The sequence below is a fragment of the Typopeltis vanoorti genome, chromosome 10 (genome assembly GCF_054136105.1).
Source record: "Typopeltis vanoorti isolate ZY-2024b chromosome 10, IOZ_Tvanoo_1.0, whole genome shotgun sequence".
NCBI lineage: Eukaryota > Metazoa > Arthropoda > Arachnida > Uropygi > Thelyphonidae > Typopeltis > Typopeltis vanoorti.
In genome coordinates, this window is record NC_143558.1 from 1,067,169 (window position 1) to 1,086,503 (window position 19,335).

General features: G+C 33.8%; 1 protein-coding gene across 3 annotated transcripts in view; it reads right to left on the minus strand.

The window, feature by feature from the left end:
* Positions 1-19,335, minus strand: part of DppIII (dipeptidyl peptidase 3) — a 364,629-nt gene that overhangs the window by 191,955 nt on the left and 153,339 nt on the right. For all 3 annotated transcript variants that reach the window (XM_090398644.1, XM_090398641.1, XM_090398643.1), the window contains one exon: positions 10,922-11,046. In XM_090398644.1, the coding sequence (XP_090254770.1) occupies positions 10,922-11,046 (125 nt within the window). The remainder of the gene's footprint in view (positions 1-10,921; positions 11,047-19,335) is intronic.

Below are 19,335 nucleotides of genomic sequence, written 5' to 3' on the forward strand. Positions count from 1 at the left end.
GACAAAGACAATGAAAATTGGCAGAATCATTGAAAATGTCAACTGTGTTGTGAATATAGAACCTGTGGAACAAGTAAAACATTTCAGCTACTTAGGCACGATTTTTACTGAAGATGGTAAATTAAATACAGAAATAGACAACAGAATCAGCAAAGCTGGTATGGCGGAAAGCCAACTGAATAAATTCATATAGAATAAGAGAGAAATTAGTCGGAACACTAAATTAGCTGTATACAAGACAGTGTTCAAACCAGTTTTAACTTATGGATCTGAGAGCTGTGTCAGAAGTAAAACACTTGACCAAAGACTAGAGACTGCAGATATGAGAGTCCTGAGAAAGATTATAGGCGTGAACACATGGCATCAATGGCAGTATCATATTAAAAACGGGGATATTAGGAAAGAACTTGATATTGTCAACATTCAGGAATGAGTTAGCAGAGCTAATCTCAGGTGGTATGGTCACCTAAACAGAATGGGCGAGGAAAGATTAGCAAAACAAGTGTTCTCTGCCAGGTTGGCAGCAAAACGACCCAGAGGAAGACCAAGATATAGGTGGATTGATACGGTACAAAGTGCCTTAGACGATAGAAATATAAGATCTGATAATGTTGGAGTCTTGACAAGTAACAGACTGATTTGGAGGAAAATTGTAGATAGGAAGTTAGTAATGATGTAAATTTTTCATGTAGTACTATCATATCCTGTACACCCCTTGTGGGTAAATGGCAGGAATTTGATGATGATGATGATAAATAACTAAATTAAATATATATATATATATAAAATTGATAAAAATAGAAAAAAATCCTTAGCCGAACCATGTTTACGCATTGTACTATAGGTTTGCATATAACCTTTCATGGGTGGGAGCAACATAAAAACTGAAATGAAAAGGGACAATATTGCAACAATTGGCACTGTCTCCTATTTGCAGTATGGTATTCTGCAGCTGGTGCAGATACAGCTATGGTTTGAAAAGATTTCACACATATTCTAAGAAATAAACAAATGCATGACAAATGAATAAAATGAAACTTTTTTTTTTTTTTTAGTTTCCTTAACAGTGTGGTTATTAAGAAAACAAATGGATACATGCAGCAGGATTACAGAAATAATTTTATGAAGCAACTTTTTCTTAAATCATCATCATCATTATGCTTTTCAAGGATTTAGAGATCTAGAAATTCTAGAGTGGCCTGTTCCAGCCTTAGAAGTTATCATTGAATCTCTTCAGAGGAAGTCCTATTTTTCTTTTTCCTAATGGTTTGTAATTTAAGAGTTGTTTTGGTAATCTTTCTGTTTTCATTCTTCCAACATGTTCTATTTGTGTTTATATTTTTCTATTACCGATTTTCCTGGTTTAATTCATTCATAATTTCATTTCTTTTTTGATCAAATAGAGTATATTTTGTAGTTTTCCTCACAAACTTCATTTTAGCTGTTATTAATCTTTGTCTTTTTGATTTATTGTCCAGATTTCACTTCCATACAGTAGGACTGGTAGGGCTAATGTGTTGTATACTTTTAGTCTACTTTATTTTTGAACTAGGTTAGGTTTAAATATAGAGTTAATTACGCATGTTATTTTTAAATATTTTGCAATATTTAGGTTCATATCTTTTTCATATGTAATCATACATCCTAGGTAGTTAAATGAATTCAACTGTTCTAAAATCTTGTTATCTATTACTATTTTAGTTCATATTGAATCTTGTCTTTTAAAGGCCATCGCTTTTGATTTTTCTGTTGATATTATCATTCTATCATCTTTGGCTATTTCATTTAAATTTAAAATATCTTTCTGTAAGTTATCTTCAGAATTTGTAATTATAATTTGATCATGAGAAAAAAGAAAAGCATTTAAGTTCACAGTAGGAGAAAGTTTAATACCTTGATGGAAATTTTTATTCCATTTTTTATTATTTCATTTAGATAAATATTAAAAAAAGTTGCTGAAAAGGGACATCCCTGTCGTACTCCTTGGTTTATCTCTCTCAGATATGATAGGTCATAATTTAATCTTATTTGTATTTGAATATTTTTATATATACTTATCATAGCTTTTAGAATATTATTTGGTATTTGTCTTTCTTTTAATATGTTAAAGAAAATACTTCTTTTAACTTTATCAAATGCTTTTTCAAAGTCAATAAATTTAATGTGTTTCTAAATTGTATTTTCTTCTTTTCTCTATTATTAATTTTAGGCAAAAGGCAGGGTCTATACATGATCGTCTATCTCTAAATCCATTTTGTACTTCTAAAATAAAACCTTCAGAATATTTTATTGGTTTGTTATTTAAAATTCTACTATGATAAAATAAAATTCTTGTTATTTTATAACAAGAATTTAGAATACTTATACCTCTATAATTTTTAGGGTCATCTCTAGAGTGAAACACACAAAAGGAGTAAAAAAAGCAAACAGAGTAAACAATGCCAGCACTCTGCCTTAATACTCAGTTTAAAATTTCAATGTGCAGATTTAATCCAGCTATTCAACATAAAGCAGTCTGGCATTTAAAAGAATAGCAAATGGGTTAAATAAGCAGCTGTAAATTTTTCTCCTGTTAAGAGAATAAAAAGTGAAAGGTCAACGAGATCAGAACATTACACTAAACTGGAGTTACTAAAATGCTATTTATTTCAATATTTCTGGTTATCAGGTTTTTTCTTTTAACAAATAGAAAAATGTTTTCATAAGAAAAAATCAAGTAGGAGCAATCTCTATATTTCCTTAATTGCTGGGAGTGATTACAAGCATACTTAAAGCAGTTTCTGATCAACATTATTCAGCATAAACTTGATCAGGAATTGTCTACTAGTGGTTGTTTTACAGAACTAATTTCGCTTAGCTTTGTTTTTTTCTTTTTCTTGATGAGCTAATTTTGCCCCACCATCAGTATCAAATGAATGTTATGTACCCTCAGAGGGTGTACATAACCTGTTTAGAAGAAATATATGTAATTACATATATTTATTTTTTTCTTTTTGTTTATTCCTGCACTCAAAAACATACAGGCTACGCTCATGCTACAAGTATTATTTAAGCGATTCCTTTCCAATATATTTATTTAAAACAAATACAAACTTTTGAATATATTAAAATATATATAAATATGAGGTTACCTTCACTTACCTTAGTATTGTAAACAAGACAAGAGAGAGAATTATAAAAAAATATAAAAGACTGTTGAATTCATATAAAACAAATACAAAAATATAATTATTTTCATAAAATTAATTTTAAAATATTCCATAACAGATACAATACACTTTCACTCTAACACTAACAGCAATTTAATTTCAAAAAAAAAAAAAAAAACATACAAGGGAAACAAATTCCTTTACTAATTACTAATCCTCTCTAGGATTAAAAAGTATAGCTCTTCACTGCAATCAGTTCCAAATTAAGAGTCATCTTACTCTGGCTTAAAGTTAACACTCTTTGCAAGTAAAGGATCCTGTCCTACCCCAGACTTCAGTGTAAACAATTTTCAGAAAAATTACCCTACAATAAAAAGTTATCCATGAAGAGAAAATACTTAATATAAACTGTTTTCTCTAAACAAATTTTCATTACATGAATTTGGTTCCTTTATTTATATGAAAAATACAGTTTACTTCTTGTCTTTAATATTCTGTAATATGCTAGCCATGAAATACACTGTTTAGAAGAAAAATGCAACTTTCTGCCTTAAAGCAGAATGGTCTGTCTTCAGTTTCATCTGTTGACAGAAACAAATCTGGGGTTAAATAAACTAACACCAGATCAAAACTAGTGCTGGAGTTTGTTCTTTACAAACTTGAGCTACTGTTAATTCTTTTAAAATAAGTACAACATTAGGAGCCTTGTTCTAGAATTTTATCTTCTGGTGGATGTATACCACTTGAAAGAAATAAATACTTTCAGATAAATCTATAGGACTTCATATATTTCTATTTCTCTTGTTCATCTCTAAACAGGAACCCAAACTCTCTTATCTCCACAGCAATATAACAAAACCTGCTGCTTAGATGTGCTGATGCTTCAATCTTCTGCACATGCCAGCTTCAAACTGTTGGTATAACTAAAAGTAAACTTTCAGTTAGGAAAAACAGTTTCACTCTATAAAGATAAAATAATGATAACTTCTTGATTTCTAATTTAATAAGCCGAAAGGCTATTTACCGGCGAATATGTTAGTAGTTTTTTTCGGCATGAAACTCTATGGATTTCGATCCGAGTTTCTTACCCAGCTATAAAAACATAAAGGGATTTACCATCCCACTTTCTATTCTTGATTTCTGTAAGCCAAAATGTATTGCAACTCTTGAAATTGAAAATTTTCAATTCTGCGTGTTATCTCTGTTACCATTATGAAACCTGGACAAAGTTTTACCAATACTTTTCACAAACTAAAGTTTGTAATAACAACATTTTATAAAATGAATTACATAATTTTTATATTCTATGTAGAGACAAAGAACTGAATTTAATTTTTATGCTAAATTAAATTTCATGGCAAAGTGTGAAAATAAATTATGATGGTAAATAGAACAGGAGAAACACATTTAATTATTCCAATTTCTTTCCAATTTTTTTAAGACTGCTTAATACATTAGTCACTTAATTAAAAAAAAAAAATGTAGTGTATCTGAATGAAAGTCATTAAATATTCCCCAACAGGATATAAAGATATAACAGGAAATAAAAGCTACCACATTACTAACTTCTTATCAACAATTTTTTTCCAAATTAATGTTGTCTGCCAAGACTGTTATCAGAACTTATATTTCAGTCTTCTAAGTCACTTCTTACTGTATCAATCCATCTAGATTGATACATCTTAGTCTTCGTCTCAGTATTTTTCCTGCCATTCTGGCAAAAAAAAAAAAAAAATTGTTTAGCTAATCATTCCGCTCCCATTTAAGTGGCCATATCACCTGAGTTTAGTTCTGCTAACTCAGGTGATGTGGCCTCCATAGGCAAGGTGCATCATCTGCTAACGCATTCCTGGATGCTGACAATGTCAAGTTCTTTCCTAATATCCTTGTTTTTAATATGATATTGCCATTGACGCCATCTGTTCATGCCCCTAATCTTTCTCTGGACTCATCTCTGCAGTCTCTAGTCTTTGGTCAAATTTTTACTTCTGACCCAGCTCTCAGATCCATAAGTTAAAACTGGCTTGAACACTGTCTTGTATACAGCTAATTTAGTGTTCCGACTAATTTCTCTCTTATTCCATATGAATTTATTCAATTGCTTTCCTACCATACCAGCTTTGTTGATTCTGTTGTCTATTTCCATATTTCATTTACCATCTTCAATAAAAAATTGTGCCTAAGTAGCTGAAACATTTTACTTGTTCCATAGGTTCTCCATTCACAACACAGTTGACATTTTCAATGATTCAGCCTATTTTCATTGTCTTTGATTTTTTATTGCTGACTTTATACCATATCTATTACAACAGTTATTCAATTTAGTCAGAGAATCTTGCAGACTTGTAGTGGATTTATTTAGAAGTATAACATCGTCTGCATAAAGCAAAGAGCTGACATTAACATCTCCAATTTTCATTTATCATTCATGTACAACTTAAACAACAGTAGACCAAGCATAGGCACCTTGTTCTGTGGTTCTGCCCCCCCCCCCTCCATATACTGTTCTTTGGTATCTGTTCATCAGCCATTCTCATATTCATATCATCAGGTTAAATATTCCAGTTATTTCAATTCATCTCCATTTGTTCCAATTTATATAACAGACTTCCATATGGTATCCTGTCAACTGCCTTCACAAAAACCTAGTAGTATCATCATATAATCACTTCCTTTATCCAACTCAGCTGTCCCTCTGTTATAAAGCATTAGTAACTATGAAAGCATGACCTATCTTTCACAAAGCCACTCCCCCCACACATTTCTAAATTCTATCTCTGATCAACTTTTTATCTTTATAACCACAACCAAAATACTGATTGGTCTATAATTTGCTACCACAATCTGGAAGACTCCTTTATGCAAAAGAACCAGTTTACCTTTCTTACACTCCTAGTCATTATAAGAACTGAGAGATATAAGTTAAACAGCCTCATCAGAAGCAATGCCAATTCCTTTGTAGATTCATTCTTGATATGCGACCTGATATCACATCTAATCTCATGGCAGTATTTGCTATGAGATTCTGCAATAATCTCAGTACTATGAATTTGAAGTATCTAATTCATCAGCCTTTCTTTTCACATCAGTTCCTGTCAAAGCAATATCCTCACTTGGATGGCAGACCCATGCACAGTGGTCACAGAGTAACTCAACTACAGTCATCTCTTGACTTAGTCCATTCGATGATACGTCCCTGATCCCATAATGGAATAAATAACATTTTCAACTATACTTTCAAACAAGATGCAAGCGAGGTTTTCATTTTGCAAAATTGCATCACACAACAATGCAGTGGCGACAGCGCATTCAGTAGCAACCTCCCTCGGCAGTCGGCACATGGCTTCAGCAGTTCCTCTGTTGATTTTGTGGTTAAAAAATAGGTTATTCATGTATTTATCATTAAATATTTCATGATATTTTGTGCAACATGGCCCCTACATGCCCAATTAAAAAACCTGAGGAAGAATCACAGAAAAAGAGGTGAGCAATTGATCTTAAAATGAAGTTGCAAGTTCAACGATAGTGACGAAGCAATGACAAGATCCTATCGGTGTTTAGAAAAGCTACTTTCATCATGTATAGAGATTCTGAACCAAAAGCGCATACCTCTTAGCACTATGACCATAACCACTAAGGCACTAAGTTTCTTCAACATGTTGAAGGAGAAAGCAGAACCCGATTATGACAATGAATTCAATGCTTCTTCCGGTTGGTTCATGAGATTCAAGCAGCATTTTACACTGCATAATGTGAAAATGTATGGTGAATCTGTAAGTTCCGATTTGAAGGCTGCCAAGGAGATTATTGAGAAATTGGATAAAATTATTACAGAAGAAAATTATTTGCCATAGCAAATATTTAATATGGATGAGATCTCCCTGTTTTGAAAAAAAAAATACCCGAGCAGACAATTCATCCACTAAAAAACTGAAGACTAAATTATGCCTGGTTTCAAAGCTCTTAAAGACCATGTTACAATTCTGTTAGGGGGTAATATGGCTAGATATAATCGATTTTGGAAGTCTTGAAAAAATTGAAGAACTTTGTAAATTGAGTGGAGAAATAGTGGGCCTAGCAAACAATCTGAATCTCTAAATGAATGATCATGACATAGCTGAACTCATGGAAATTGCTGCTGAAGAGTTGACCAACGATGAATTGGTCAAACTGGAGAAACAATTTGTTGCAGAAGAGGAAGAATGAGAAAAGAAAGAGGAAAAAGAGAAACAAGGAGAGGTAGTTAAACAATTCACAACAAAGGGTCTTGAAGATAAGTTCTCTACAGTTAGCAATGTTCTCAAAATGGTTGAAGACATAGACCCCAATGTTGAACGCTATTTATTAGTAGAAAGGAAAGTACGTGATGCGTTTGCTTACTATAAACAAATTTATGATGAAAAGAAGAGGAGGAATAAGCAAAGCACACTGGACATTTTCATCAAAAAAAACAAAGCTTACACCAGAAGAGCCACAGTCTGGTCCTTCATATAGGGAAGGTAATGAAGATGTAATTGTGGAGGAAGATTTGGGTGATTATTCTCCTGTTTTATAGTGGCAGTAACACAAAGTACAGTTTTATAATAAGGTTTAAAAATTAAAATGACAGTATACTTATTACTGTTAAGTCCCTAGCCCTATAACTTTGTTGATTTAATGTATTGACTTATGTCCTGCTGGATGGAACGGAACCCTGACGTAAGTCAAGGGATGACCGTATTTTGTCTTTTTTAACTTGCTACCAGTGGAACTTGTTAAAGTTATCTTCTTCATTAGTCATTCTTCCTTTTACTTTCTACATAGTGAACGAACCGTGGGATTTCTTTTATACTGCTTGGCTATTTCTTCTCATAATCTGATTTTGTCTTCCTTACCATGTTGTTTATCTTTCCTACCAGTGTCTTATACTGCTTGTGAGCTTTCTGATTATCCTTTTCCTTATATAAACTCCACAACAATTTTTTTTATTACAACTTTTGCTTAATGATACTCCTCACCCATCTAACTCCTACTTAACCTCCTAACCTTGTGTATACAGTCTAATATTGCTTTCTTCAGACATCTTTCACCATAGACCATCTCCCACAAAGATCTTTGCTTACAGTTTCTTGTCATAATCACCTGCCTTTAGTTCCCCATATACCTTTATTAACTGAAAATACCATATGTATGCAAAGGGATGATGTGGAAGACATGTATCAGCAACAACAAGCAGAGGTTGAGTGATTAGGGGGATTTCAACAACAGGAACATATATTGGAAGGAAGAGGAAGAATGAAATGGAATTTACTTTAAATTTACTTGTCATGGAGGGAACTCAGGATTTGAGAGTGCTCGATCTGGTCACAGGATCAGAAGATACACCATAACCAAAGTAACCACACTGCCTCCAAATGGAGAGTGTGATCATGCACTAGATTTGGGATGTTGCCAAATAAACATGTAATTTTTGCAACAACCAACTGTACACTGCCTAGAAAGAAATCAACTGATGCCTCCATGGGCAAGGTGCATCAGCATCATGCCATGTATTGAGTCCCGTGTTTGTAGCCAGTATAAATTTGAGGAATATGATGCTTCCAAATCAGTAAAACTGTCTGGGTGAAATGTCTGCAAAAAGGGAACTGACGGAGTTTGAAAGAGGCATTGTGATAGGATGCCATGTTGCAGGCCTATCTGTTCAGCACCATTCCGTCAAGTGATGCCATACTGAGATGGAAGCGCAGAGAATCAACGGCAAGTGCTACACACAATGGATTACCAACCACATCACTAAAAGTGACCATAGGGTGCTATGAATTATAACATGTAAAGCCTGCCATTCGTTGGCTGACACAGTGCATGCAGAGTTCTGGGCATCAACTGGAACACAAATTGCAAAAAAAGATTTAGAAAAGAGTTTCACAACATGGGTTTCCATGGTAGGAATGCAATATACGTCCCGCATTACCCAAACCAACATGAAGCATAGTCTTCAGTGGTGTAAAAAGCTTGTACAGTGGGGCATGGAAGCTTGAAAAGCTGTGTTATGGACTCTCACTGGGCATCCACCACATCCACCCATGTGGGGTGGGTGTGGTTGATGCCCAGTGAGAGTCTCTTATCAGAGTCCTTAACCTTAATTCTGAAATTTGGAGGTGGCAGTGTGATGGTATGATTCTGTGTTTACTGGTTTAACCTCAGAACTCTGTTTGTGGTGCAAAACAGTTTTGCACCTGTTTGTGACATCATTTTTGTTAGCCAAGTCTCACTGCCTCTAACTTTTGGCAAGGTTGTTCCATCCAAGCTAAAAAAAAACTCTTCTCTCTTATTCCTGATACTTCTAGCTTTAGTACATATGAACATGCAGCACCCTTAGGCCCTTCCTCAACTAGCTTTACATCTTGTATTGACTAACTTCATTCAATTATGTCACTCAACAGAATAGATTCTCTGCATTTTTTGGTCATTCTCACACTTATTTCCCTTATGAGTTCTAGCATGCATGCACACACAAAATAAATCACATGCATCCATTCTAATAGCTTTGATTTTACTGACTCTGCACTTCCATCCTCTTAGTGAACAATTTCTCAATACCGAATGCCTAACCACAAATCCATTTATGTGCAATATATCAGCATTATATAATGCTAATAGATTGCATTGGATGAAAGGGCTCAATATAGACATTCTTCCATCCTTCAAACACAGCCCACAGGTCTACAAACTGTGCACCATTTCTGCACAATTTATATGAAATTATTGTCCTTCTCCTCAACTCAGCTCTATCATAGCATGGCAGTAGCAGTAGACTTATAATTGTTACTTGTCAGCTCTTCTTTACTGCATCTTCCTATAACTCTTATATCTTCTCTCATACAATCTTTTGCTCCTTTCAAGTCATCATTGCCAGACAAAACAATCAATTCTTTCACCTTACTTTTTTTGCATCTTTGTAGCTTCAGAAATATTAAATTTTGTGCTAGTGAAACAAGATTTTGTCATATTCTTCTTATAGAAACTTTTCTTATTATAGAATCACCACTTTACTATTTTCTCTTGCTTAATCATACATTCCTATTTCTTACCTTCCCCCTCCCCCATTCTCAGCACTACCAATCACCTGAAGTTTTTGAAATCATCTGATTCACACTACAATGTGAAGAACTCCATATATGCATGTTATTTCTTTCATAAGGTCTACTTTGTTTCTCCTGACTAACACTGCTATTTCAACAATATTGCTGATACTAACATTTTCCTGACTTTTCACTCTCTCTCTCCATACAACTAGCACCTACATATCTACTCATCACACTTGTTTTTCTTCCACAAATCTTTCACAACAAATTTATCTCATCTCTCATATAATGCACCAAACAAAATCCTACATATTAAGCTGCCCAATAAAGAAATCTTGGCTACCACTGTTTTACTATGCACTGATACCATACCAACAATATCTACTTTAATTATACAACTTTTTTCTCAAAAGCTAAAGAACTCAATTTCAAATGCAAAACAATATCTGTAATTTAATTACTGATAACCTGAATTAAGAAATTTATTTTGGGTGTATTACTGTCTTTTTATATGCGCTGTTTTAAGTTTGTATGTTAGTCACATTAAAAGATGAAATTCTCATGGTGTGAAATAAATTTCCAAAAAAAACATACAGGGTGAAATTCTCACTCACACTTTTAGTTATTGCAAAATTTCAATGAAAACATAAATACAAATAAATATGAATACTTTCTTTCATTCATAAATTTATTTTGCAACAAGCTTACTTTTGCTTTTGAAAGATTTTCTGTTACAATGTCTAATAGCCTGCCATAATCACCTCTAGTGACAATGAATTTTGCATCCTTACCAACAACATGAGTGCTTAACATACTGCTGTCTTGAGTGTGTTCTACATTAAAAAGGAAAATAAATAAGAACAAGACAATCTGACATACACTATAGAAAAATTGTAAATATTGTCAACATGGAAATAGCAGTATTCCAAGCGTAACTATCTGAACAATGATGCCAAACAATACATATATACAATGTCAATAGTATATGCCTGTTTGTTATCATATGTATCTGAAACAAAGGAACTAGTCTACAATTCTGTTATTAATATCCAACTGAAGGCTTAAAATATAAATATACTGAAAAATATTTTTCATATCAAACTCTCTAACTTTAACACAAGACATTGAAATTTTTTCAAGCAGAAGTTTTGTATTGCTGTGATACTGAAAGTATATCGGACTTCTTGGACTCCCCCCTGGAGGAGGGAGAGAAATCTGACCACACCTCCTCAAGGTCCCCCCTGGACCCTTGAAGCTTTTTGACCAAATTTCTTATGGTCCGATTTCAAGGTGACTAACATGGCAATGCCATCCAATTTTCCAATGAAGAGTCACAAAAAGAAATCGACCAATGCTACCACGTCCGGGGCAACTGACGTGTGTGGGGCTGCAGTCTGGGCTCCTGATGATAAATATGCTACGAGGACTCATATTAACATTTTGCAACTCAATATCAATGGTACTCAGAGAAAAATGGCTGAACTTAAATACATACTTCACAAAAACAACATCCATGTTGCTTGTCTACATGAAACAAAACTAAACAAAAATCGGAACTTCAGCATCAAAGGATACACAGTTCTTAGGAAGGATAGAGAGGGAAGAGCAAGTGATGGGCTTGCTATCCTTTTGAAGACCCCAGAAATCAAATTTAAAGAAATCACTGTAAATCAATATTTAATTAATAACAGTTCAACACAAGCTCAAGCTGTTGAAATACACCTACCAAACCATTCCATTTCAATCACAAATGTCTACCGCCCTGATAATACAACCTTTCTTTCGGCACCGTTCTTACGAATAGTAAAAACCAATATTTCTACAATTATGTTATAAAATACTGTAGTAACATAACTGCAATAATATACTAAAAATACACTATTAAATCTAAGAAAACACTCAATAAATCAACAAAAAACAAGGATCTTTCAAGGATGTCCATACCCAGAGGGATTTGAACCCACAGCCTGTTGGTAGGAGCAGATATGCTAACTATTCAGCCAATCAATCTTGTAACAGAATATCCAATGTACCTCTGGAGGATACACTACATCTACTTTCAGAAGTATTTCCACAGGATATAGTGAAATTATATGACTTTCTTATTCACTCTGCATATTTTATTTGTCAAAATAAGTTTTACAGTCAAGTTGAAGGAACTGTCAGGGAAAGTCCACTCTTGTAAACTTCTATTTAGAAGACATCCTGTTCTCATCCATACAACCTCAACCTTCATTTTGAGTTAGTTATATAGATGATGTTTTAGCAATCTGGCCGATGTTTGTTTTAGCAATCATTACTTTATTTTCTTTTTTTATCTAATATAAACAATCTACATCCACAAATTAAATTTACCATGGAAAAGACAACAAATGATCCTTCTTAGATATTATACTCCTCCACTCACCATCTGTCTGTCTGTGTTCACTGGGCATCTATAGATGCCGTATGGTCACTCTGATGCTCGATGATGTTCCACACTAGGCCGCGCCATGTAGTCCTGTTGTTTGCCCTTCTGGCAGCCTCAACTCTCTGAAGATCAGTCACTCCACACACGCCACTCATCCATCTCATTGATGGTCTACCCCTGCCTCACCATCAGGTGAATTAATTACTTCATTTATCAAAGCCTACTTTCACTAGATGCTGCATTCAACAGCAATCTGCTCACCATGTCTCAGAGAAGTCTGGAATTATCAAAACTTTAGTATGATGTGCTCCAGTACATGTTCCATGCTTCAATAACACAGCAAGAACTCTGAAACATTAAATGATATATGAAACTTGATGATCTCTCAGAAAGGACTGCACATCTTTTTTTGATTCCTATAATCCTAGCTCAAATAAAAAGGAAACAGCACATTAAATATGCTATAAAGAAATTATATTCTTGGTTTTAATCCTTTACCCAAGGAAGCAAAACAATGTTTTGCATGTGAAATATATTCATGTCTGAGCTACTTGTACATAGAGGGGTCTTGTATCTAGAGGGTGTATATACACCCTCTATATACAAGTAGCTCAGACATGAAGGAAACAGTACATTGAGTCCCAATTCCATACATTTCTGGCATATTAGAACCAATTTCCAGAATTCATAAATTCAATTTAGTGGCTACCTTTCTTCCTATCAACAAATTACCATCATGGTTTCCACCTTCTGAAGATAGATGCTCCCCTCTATTTCTTTCTGATGCCTACCAAGTTCTGTGTGACTGCTATTGTTCTTACTTTAGACAAAATGGACCCTCAGTGAACCTTCAACTGTGATGCAATAAATTTGAATGCCTGTTTAAATAAAGCACTGAAGCCTTACTTCATTCATCATCATCATCACGAACCATGGGCTCACTGTCCGTTGATGTCTGATGCCTGTTTCACTATCTTCTTCCACCTTTCTTTGTCCAGTGCACAGTGTCGCAGTTTTTGTACACCCATTCCACACCAGTCTTTTATATTGTCTATCCATTCTCTGTGTGGGTCTACCTCTTCTATTTAAACCATCCAAAATACCAAACATAAATGTCTTTATCTTCTGGTCCTCACTCATTCTACAGATGTGTCCAAATAATTGCAGCTTCCGTTTTATAATCTTCTGCATTAGATTCTGTTTTGGTTGTATCTTCTGATAGAGCTCTTCATCGGTGATTTTTTGTACCCATCCTAAGAATAGGATGGGTACAGAAAATCTTACTTCATTACCCAAACTTAAATCAGAATGACTGCCTCTCACTATCTAAGATATGGGAGAGTCTTATTCTAATCACATATCATTACAGGTTTTTTTAACACAGTTCATGAATAACTAATAATACATTTCCTCAGTTATAAATTTACACTGTTTTATGCATAACACCATGTGGCTTGCACTCTTTCAAATCAATCCATTGTTCTCATTCTACTTTGTAATTAACTATTGGTGCCACTAATGTTGGCCTGTAATCTTCAGGCTGAAATATATGGCTTTAAATAAAATAAAATTTATTTATTTCCTTGTTTTCATGTGAATTTAAAGAAACATCATGGCACAAGTATCTCTTAAAGAACAATGGATAACATTCACCTCTAGTCTCTCCTATCACAAACACATCACAACAATAGCTTACTCAGCATCCAAAAAACTAGCCATTCTCTTTCATTCACGATACTATTTAATACCCAACCAACTCTTAACAATATACAAATCCCAAATCTGCCCATGCTTAGAATACTGCTTGCATGTTTGGAGGTGGAGCACCTAAAACTCCTCTAAAAATTCTTGACGCTGTCCAGAAGAGAGTAGTCAGCTCATAGATGATCCCTCTTTTACAAATTCACTTCAACATCTCTCTCACAGATGCAGTGCCTCAGCTCTGTACCTTACAGGTACTTCAATAGTCATTGCTCCAATGAACTGCCAACCATCATTTCCCCACTTTCTGTTGCTAATATAAGAGCAGCAGCTGATAGCACTTTCTTTAATGTGCAACTGCAAAAATACACTAAACCTGCTATTATTATTATTATTATTCCCTCTTTTATTTCATCTATCTCTGGCCTGTGGAACAGCCTACAGAGAGAATAATTTCCATTTAGCTACAACCTGCAACACTTGAAAAAAAATAAAAGTTAATAAACTTTTGACTCCTCAACTGCATCCCAGACACAGCACTAATGTGCTTATAGGTCCTTTGACCTCTCATATATGGGATCAATATAAAGAAAGTTGTGAAGTGCACATTCACAATCCAAACCTCAACAAAAATGACTGCCCTGGACTTTCCCAATTTTGGAAAGTCATCCTAAGTACACCCCTCATTCCTGTTTTTCTTAATATTGTAATTACTTAAATTTATTTCTCTGAATTCTAATAGTTGCAAATAGTTTTCCTTCTGCAGTTGATAGCATATACTGTCATGCACCTTGCAATTTTAAGTGCTGTTCTTATGTTTATCTCTTTTCAATTGTATTGACAATGGCTAGCAAACCTAGCCGAAAATTCTACAAATAATAAATATTTTTCCTAATGTAAGTGTTATTCTGTTACTATATAATAATTTTTATCATTATGTGATATTTCTTTCATTGGATCTTTTCTGATTCTCCTGACCTTCCACCACTGTACTTTCAACAATATCACTGGCATTAACATTTCCCCGACTTTGGTCAATATCGTTTACTATTCTGTCAAGTGATTTACTCTCTCCACCAAATGGCATTCTCTCAAAACACTTCCTACATATCCACTCACCAGTCTTGATTTACTGCTCATTGCAGTGTGTGTGTGTCTGTGTGAAAGAGATGTATTTCTGCCAATAACGATGTCTTAGTTGCCATTGTTCTATTACACCTTGGTACCATACTGACAATATCTATTCTAATACAGGATATACAACTTTTTCTTAAAAGCTAAAGTACTCAATCTATCACACAATCGTAAAAATAAAAAATACAAGAAATCAAGTTAATATTATTAACTAAATTAAAAAAAAAAAAAAAACTTATCTAATCTGTTCTAATCATGTTCCCTGCACACATCATCCATTAATAGTCACACACATATTTTTTACTTTAAGTGATATGCTGATTTAAGCTGGACAGAACACAAATAACAATAAATGAAATTTAAGTACAGGTAACCCTCGTATAACACGGTACTTATACATTTCGATATAACGCGATCTATAAATTGTAGTAACCCTTGTGCAACGTGGTTTTGATATAACGCGGTCTACAATTTTTAGTAACCCCCTTTTCTTTTTTCATATATTTTTCACAGCAGGACTTAAAAATCAAATATTTATCTTCATTAAATTTGTGTCTGCCCATATCGAGCAAGTAGTTATAAGTATGGAATTTAGTTTTCTTGTATCCCTGAATAAAGTAGTGTACAGAGGCTTTTACACTCTGTGTAATTCTCAATTATAGACAGCTGGAATAAAAACGGTGCTAACTAATGAATCACATGTCCCTTCTCACAGAAACTACGCTGTATAGACTCAAGCAAAATTATATATTGTACTGAAACAGTGTATCTAACTAAAAACTATTGTCCAAGTTTTTCAATTATGAAATAAGTGTTTGTTTTATTGCATTTGAAATTCTCGATGTCATTATGACAGATCACACAGGCTAACTTAAAATAAAATTCTACCAAGAATTGAAGCATGCCATATAATGGGTGTGCGAGTTCGCCTGTCACCTCAAATGCAAACAAGCAGCCATAAAATTCAACCAAGGGTTGAATCTTTTGTGTGAGTTGAGCCAGTCAGTAATGAGAAGTTCCGTAAGAACGATAAATGGCACCCTGTCGTGCATGTGTTAAAACTAATAGTGAATGTTGTTATGACAGTTTCAGATGTAATGGAATTCAATTGAACAGAATTAGCATTTCAACTCAACACTTGTTATTCTTGAAATAACAACACTTGTTGTTATTTCAAGATGAGCAGTTTATTTTCTGGTGAGTTACTTACATGTGTAATTTATTTGCACGTCTTTATAGCTGCTCTCTCATGTAAAACAAAATTCAACTTGTATGTATTGTAATAATTTTTAAAAAAAGTTGAATAATTTATAAGCGTATAAAAGGATATCACCTGTAAATTGTTGAAGTGCCAGCAAAATTCTCAGATGTGCTACCTCTGGCACAAATGCCATAGGTTCGCCACCTAAGGTTTGCTACATAAAGTGTTCATTGTTGGAAATTGTCTTCGTTTTCTGCCAGGAAAGCACATTAAAAATCATAAGTGTGTTATTCTCAAGCTGAGCAGTTTATTTTCTGGTGAGTTGCATACATATGTAATCTTTTTTTTTTTTTTTTTTTATGTAAAAGTTTATTTTTATTGTAATGCCACTAAAACTGCAACGAAAGGGAAAAACCAACAGAAGAGGAAATTCGTTTCTCTCGAAGAAAAAATTAAAATCTTGGATCGGTTGAAAATTGGAGAAAAACCAGGAGTTGTTGCAAGGACTCTGAATTTAAATGAATCAACAATTCGAACAATCAAACAAAATGAACATAATATCCAAGAAAGTGTTATTGCTGGGTCAATTGTAAGTGCAAAGCGCGTTGCTCATGTACACAATATTCTAATGGAAAAAATGGAGAAATCTCTAATGATTTGGATAGAAGATTGCACTCAAAAGAAAATTCCTTTGAATGGACACCTTATTAAGCAAAAATCTCTCAAAGTTTATAAACATTTAAAAGAATTTGATCAAGATTCTTCAGAAGAAATCTCTCAGCATGGATTTTGTACCAGTAAGGGTTGTTTCGAAAACTTTAAAAAGTGGTTTTCTTTGTATAATCTTAAAATCCGGGGAGAATCAGCATTAGCAGACATTAAAGCTGCCCCGAAATACCCAGCAGAACTTTTAAAAATCATTAAAGAAGGTGGTTATAGTGCAGACCAGGTGTTCAATGTAGATGAATCTGGATTATATTGGAAAAAAATGCCAAAACGCACTTATATTTCGAAAAATGAAAGATCATCTCCTGGATTCAAAGTTTCCAAAGATAGAATTACTGTACTGTTTCGTAGTAATGCATCAGGTGATTACATGACAAAAGCAATGTTTATTAACTTATTCGCAAATCCTTGTGCGATGAAAGGGTCGACAAGTCCACCCTACCTGTTTATTGGCGGGCCAACAAAAAGGCATGGATTACAGCTAGCATGTTTGAAAATTGGTTTTTCAAGTGTTCTGTACTCTATGTAGAAAGTTACACAAAGAAAAAGAATATGGACTTCAAAATTCAACTAATTTTAGATATTGCACCAGGCCACCCAACAAATTGAAGACATCCGAATATTAAAATGCTTTTGCAGCCTAATATGACTTCACTTATTCACCCACTAGACCAACGAATGATATCAACAACATTTAAGTCATATTATATTTGGCGAATATTCCAATTAATTTTGTAAAAAATGGAATCTAATCCAAACATGACACTGCCTCAAGCATGGAAAGAGTTTTCAATAAGAATTGTGTGAAAATTATTCTGTCCATTAAGGAATTACAACCTTCTATGCCGAATGCTTGCTGGAAAAAAAGATGGCCTGAAGCCGTTCTGAAACAAAATTTCATACCTCCAGTGGATGTCGAGCTACGTTCGTATAATAAACGCCACACATATTTTTGGTGGAGGGGGCTTTTGTGATATGGTTGAAAACGAAATTAGTGTATTAAATGATGGAGAAACAAATTTAAATGAGGAGGAACTGGTACAATTAATAGATGGCGTCGAACCAAAGATTCTGATTGTGATACATCCAGTTAAAGAATTCAGTTTAAAGAAATTAGCAGCAGGACTGGACTTGGCAAGAAAGTTAGGAAGTTATGTTACGGATAATGGTCCCTCAATAGAGCTGTCGGGGAAACATGAGACAATTGGATATTTGTTTAGCGCCATATTATGAACTTAATGAAAAATTGCAGCATAGTGGTAAGCAAAGTCTTATTACTGACTTCTTGATAACTAAACCAGCCGAAGTAGGCAATGAGAATTATAACAAATGATGTCCAAGAGATTTCAAGTGGTGACGACCTCCGGCCACTTAAAGAACATCTATGAAATGTTATTTCTGAAGACAATGATGACGATTAAAATATGCGCTTTATTTTATTGTGTCTGAAACATTTATGCATTATGTGCAATTTGTAATTTTTATAATTTTATACTATGTATTTGTCTCATAATTTGTTTTCTTACCTGAATTAAATAAAAATATTGTTTTTGTTGAATATGTCATTGTTGTTTATATAATTAAAAATAAAATTATTTCGGAACCTAATCCTACTTTTTCTATGTGATCTAAGTCGCGCATAACGCGATTTATATAACGCGCCATTTCTATGGAACCTAACATTCGCATTATACAAGGGTTACTAACCTGTATTTACTAAAATAAAGAGCTTCCAAAAGGCTTCATTTCGGCGATGCAAAAATTATAAAAATCAAGTGGATATTACATCCAGCATTATTTTTTTACAAAACTTTCATAGTTTCTACATTTGGCTTTGAAATAATGCTGGATCTAATATGCACTTGAATTTTATAATTTTTGCATCACTGAAATGAAGCCATTTGGCTCTTTATTTTAATAAATACTTTTATTCACTGACCGAGAGTTCGC